Below are 4,760 nucleotides of genomic sequence, written 5' to 3'. Positions count from 1 at the left end.
TCCCCAAAATATATCCTCCATTCAACCTTTAAGTTTGCTAAATGTCTTTGATTTGTACTTCTATTTTCATATTTGACTTTCCGTTTCAGAGTGAAAATTATTTTCCGTCAATTCTGATATCTTCTTATTTTAATCTTTTTTTTGTGGTTTAAGATATGCGTTTTATCTTACTTTTATATCTTCATGGTAGTCAGATTTGAACATTTATAGTGCCCAATTTCATCCTCATAGGCTTTAGTTTACAAAATCACAAATATGGCATGTACTTATTTGCATTGCTTTGTTTAGATTATTCGATTTTGAAACTATGCAATTCTGAATGTTTAGATTCTTCTGTGGTTATATGTTTTGCTTTTCAACTACGTACCTTTATTTAAATGCAAATAAGACTTTTATTAAAAGTAAAAGGGCAAATTGCATGAAAATACCCCACTTTATTTCAAATTTGATTTTTTGGCAATCTTTTTTTTTGTTGCAAAAATTTGAACGAGCTTTCAATTTGTTGTAATGTTCGTCCGGAGATACCTTCCTGTAAGGCTTTCATTTCATTGCATCCATGTAGTGATATGATAGACATTGCAACCAAAAATTGAATGGAAGGTATCTCCGGACGGACATTACAACAAATTGAAAGCTCGTTCAAATTTTTGCAACAAAAAAAAAGATTGTCAAAAAATCAAATTTGAAATAAAGTGGGGTATTTTCATGCAATTTGCCCAAAGTAAAATAAAAAAACACACAAATTAAGTAGAGATGTATCATATAAATGAAACTTTTTTTCAAAGCAAATCAGACTTTTCTTAAAATGATAAATAAATGAGATTTTTATAAAAGCAAATGAGACTTTTGATCTGGTCTACGAATCTAGACACGGGTCGAGTCCAATCTAGGATGCGGAGCCTCATCCGCATACATGCGGGTGGCCCCATCCAAATTTTTGTGAATTTTAAATACAAATATAAAATTTAGCAAATTTATTTGATTTGTATGCAGACCTAACGTCATTTGCGAAATAATAAAGCTATGCAGCCACATTGTGGTTGCCCGTACACTACTTAAATAAGAAAAATATTAATATTTTTAATTTATTTTTTAAAATAAAAAAGGGATTTAGTTGTTTTATAGTGTTGTCTACATTGGAGTAATTTTATCTTTATTTTTTGGTAATTTTATTTTTAGTTTAATTTTTAAAAAAATTGCAAGAAAATAATTAATATGTGAATAATACAATAAAATATATACTAGCTCCCTCCGTCCCCCAAACAATTTTTTATATTTCACTTTTGGAACGTCCCCCAAATAACTTCACATCCATTTTGGGACATTACCTCACCATTAATAATACTTCATTTACTCTTGCTTTTCAATCTTTCATTATTTTTAATACTAATTATAACACTTTTTCACCAATTTCAATACTAATTACTTCATCCGTCCATAAAGATTGCGTGTTTATTACTATTTTCGTCCGTCCACAAAGGGTGTGTGTTTTCTTTTTTTAGAAATCTCATTTATACTTTAAACCTCATTCGCACTCAATATTTACAAAATATTCACTCTTTACTTTTATAATTTGGTGGGCTCAACACTACCTTTTAATACTACAATCACATCTTTCAATTTTTTTATTAAAACTCGTGCCCTCCACTCCACCACACACCCTTCGTGAACGGGGGACTATTACACTTTTTCTCCACTACCAATACACTTAGCAATTTTTCTTAAAATCGGTGCCGTCTCCTAATAGGAAGTTATTTGGGGGACGAAGGGAGTAACTAAATTATTATTTTTATTTTGAAAATAAATTAATTTTTCTTTCTAATTAACTTATCTGTGGGCAAGCTGCTATTTTTCCATAAATTATATTCCAATAATCTTTGTATGTATAGGGGTTTAGAGTTTACGCTTTAGGGTTTAGGAGGGTCTAATTGGAGAGTGTGAAAGCCGCATACTTTCCAACATTCTGACTGCTTTTCATATATGAAAAGCTTGGACTGCTTTCTCTTTTCTTTCCCTACACCCCTTTCACCTTTATCATGTTTTACTTACCAACATCATAAAACTTTAAAATAAAAAGGTAATTGCTTTATTAGCAGAAACTAAGGTACGACAAATCTTTTGGATATCAGAAGATGAAATTAATCACAAGAAACTGCAAAGATGATGAAACATCCATACAAAATTTCAATATTATAACATGGACTGGATCACTCACATTTTGAAGACGAGAGAGAAGAATCAAGCATAGATTTCTTGCAATGAGCAATAGCTGCATCAATGGAAACCTCAATCTCGGCGGCGCTGCTGGTCCGGCGGAGAAAGTGCAGCTCATGCGAATTGAAGGATGAGGAGGCCGTGGAGGAGGTGGAAGATAAATCCGCACTACTGATGGCGCCGGAAAAGGATCTCCTGTGATCATCGATTTCATTCTTCTTGATCAGAGTGGCGAGCTTCTTCCCGAATCTGGAGTATTTAAGATCCGATTTGGTGAAGAAAGATTTGAGGTAGGCGGTGGAAGATTTGAGCTTGTGGGCGAGAAAGGAGTGGTTGATTTTGAGCTTCTTGGAGGAGGAAGAGGAAGTGTTTCTTGGGTGATTGCTGAATTCAAAGAGAGCGTCGCTAGGGTTGAGGTCGCAGCTCGCTCTGCAAGATTCTGATGGAGAAATGTTGTATGGGAGCATCTGGCGGCGCGGCGGGAGGTGGAGGGGGAGGAGTTTGCCTTTGTAGAAGAGTTCGTCGGCGGCGGAGGTGGAGGTGGAGGTGGACAAATATTGGAACTCGAATTCTTTGAGTTGGGGGGAACACCTTAGCTCCATGTCTATGTATTCTTCTTCTTCTGTTGCTGCCACATGAGATTCCATTTTTATCAACTGCTACTCTTCTTATTTTACTCTTGTGTGTGTGAGAGAGAGAGAGAGAGAAAATAATAGACACAAGTCACAGTGAGAGAGTGTGAAATAGCAGGCTAAAATTTATGTGTGTGACTGAATCTTCACAGCTTATGTTTGTGTGTGTGAAAATGGCAGGCTGAAGAATCTTTGTTATTTCAGAGAGAGGCGCTAATTAAAATTAAATAATCTATATATGTTGTTATTGAGTGTGTGAGTGAGTAGCAGACTGAATCTTCACACAGTTATGTCTGTGTGAAAATAGCAGGCGAGAGAGAGAGAGAGGAGTTATGGGGAGGTGAATTTAGAGAAGATGAAAAAGCATCCTTTAAAGATCGAGGAGTGGTCCTAAGCTAGAATAGAAAAGGTATGATTATTATTTTTCAATAACATGTACTACAAGGAATATTTCTTTTATGAGCTAAATCTCCATCTACCAATTCCATTTTATTTCTTTCAATTCTCGCACCATATTACTTTATCATCGTCCATCGATCGATGGTTAATTGAGTCACATAATAATAATAATAATAATAATAAATACTACTATAAATTAATATCTATATATTTGATTTTCAATTAATAATTTGGTCTATTTAATTCTACAACTCTAGTACCCTTTTAAACTAAGTAAATCCATTTTAAAATAATACTCAATAAATTAATTAGCTCTATGAACTAATATATTTCTTATGTCCCAATTTGGGTCAATTCATAAATCATCAATTTTAATAAAATAAAATAAAATAGATTTTTTAGAGAACCTCTTTATACATATATAGGTCCCATAACATTATAAATTAATAATTATTAAAATATTAATATTATTAATAGTATGGTAACTTATTAAAATATGATCTTATTGTTGAATCATAATTCACCTAATTGATCATCATTAGGATCTCCAATAATATCAGTCACAATGAATTAGTAAATACATGTATTTATTTAATTTAAATATTATCTCTCCTTTGTTTTTACACATTATAAATAAATAAATTAAAAAATTTATTAATTTATCGATAAATTAATAGAATATTAATATATTGCTAATTTTTGGATAAAATTCATAGATCCCAAACTTATTAATTTATAATTTTCAAACACATGCATTTCAATGTATGATAACATTTATATACAATTTAGTGAATATGTAATCCGTACCCTATTTATTTATATAACATTGAGCTATTGTCATCTTCATTTATCTAGCTAAATAAATAGATTTTATGGCATATTTATCTTTTTTAAGATTTTAAAAGGACTTCCAATATATATCAAATAGATTTTGGATGAGGAAATATAATTAATTAATATATTTTTGTAGTATTTTAATATCTAAGAAATTAATATATTTTTCTAAATATATAATACTATAATTTACACACTTCTACTAAATATAATTTATTGGATAGATATATTTATTTATAAGCATTATCAATAGCTATAGATATATTCCACATAGATTTAGTATAATATCTATTGAATTAATATATTCTTATAAATATAATATATAAAATAATATTAAAATAAAATATATAATAGGGATAAAATAGACAATCCACATGTTGCGTCCAAGACTCTTTTTATATTAGTATCCCTTCTAAAGTCAAGTAAAGGGTCGGGCAGATGTAGTCGCGGAGTTCTGATGTATAGCTGGAAGAGTTCAGACTCACAAAGAAAAAGAATCGGGTCAAAGAGCTGGATAAGGAGATTCAATCGCTGGAGACTAAGAGCAAACTGAAGAAGACCTCATAAAATAAGAAATAAGAAATAAGAAATAAGAAATAAGAAATAAGAATTAGGAAAAATGTATGAATTTTATGTAGAACATGTATGAATTCGCTATATAAAAGTATGAATTGCGGGAAA

The 4,760-nt window shown here is 31.0% G+C and overlaps 1 protein-coding gene across 1 annotated transcript; it reads right to left on the bottom strand.

Annotated features, from left to right (window-relative positions):
* Positions 1–2,105: 2,105 nt before the first annotated feature.
* LOC131016721 (probable membrane-associated kinase regulator 4) lies at positions 2,106–3,308 on the bottom strand. The gene has a single exon (XM_057945424.1). The coding sequence runs from the start codon at positions 2,859–2,861 to the stop codon at positions 2,208–2,210; it is 654 nt and encodes a 217-aa protein (XP_057801407.1). The 5' UTR covers positions 2,862–3,308; the 3' UTR covers positions 2,106–2,207.
* Between the last annotated feature and the right edge of the window lie 1,452 nt (positions 3,309–4,760).

Source organism: Salvia miltiorrhiza, chromosome 3 (assembly GCF_028751815.1).
Source record: "Salvia miltiorrhiza cultivar Shanhuang (shh) chromosome 3, IMPLAD_Smil_shh, whole genome shotgun sequence".
NCBI classification, from domain to species: Eukaryota; Viridiplantae; Streptophyta; class Magnoliopsida; order Lamiales; family Lamiaceae; genus Salvia; species Salvia miltiorrhiza.
This window is presented reverse-complemented; position numbering and strand designations above follow the sequence as displayed.

What these genes read in the sequence shown, in the direction of transcription:
- LOC131016721 (XM_057945424.1), bottom strand. Translation starts at nt 2,861, where the DNA reads ATGGAATCTCATGTGGCAGCAACAGAAGAAGAAGAATACATAGACATG.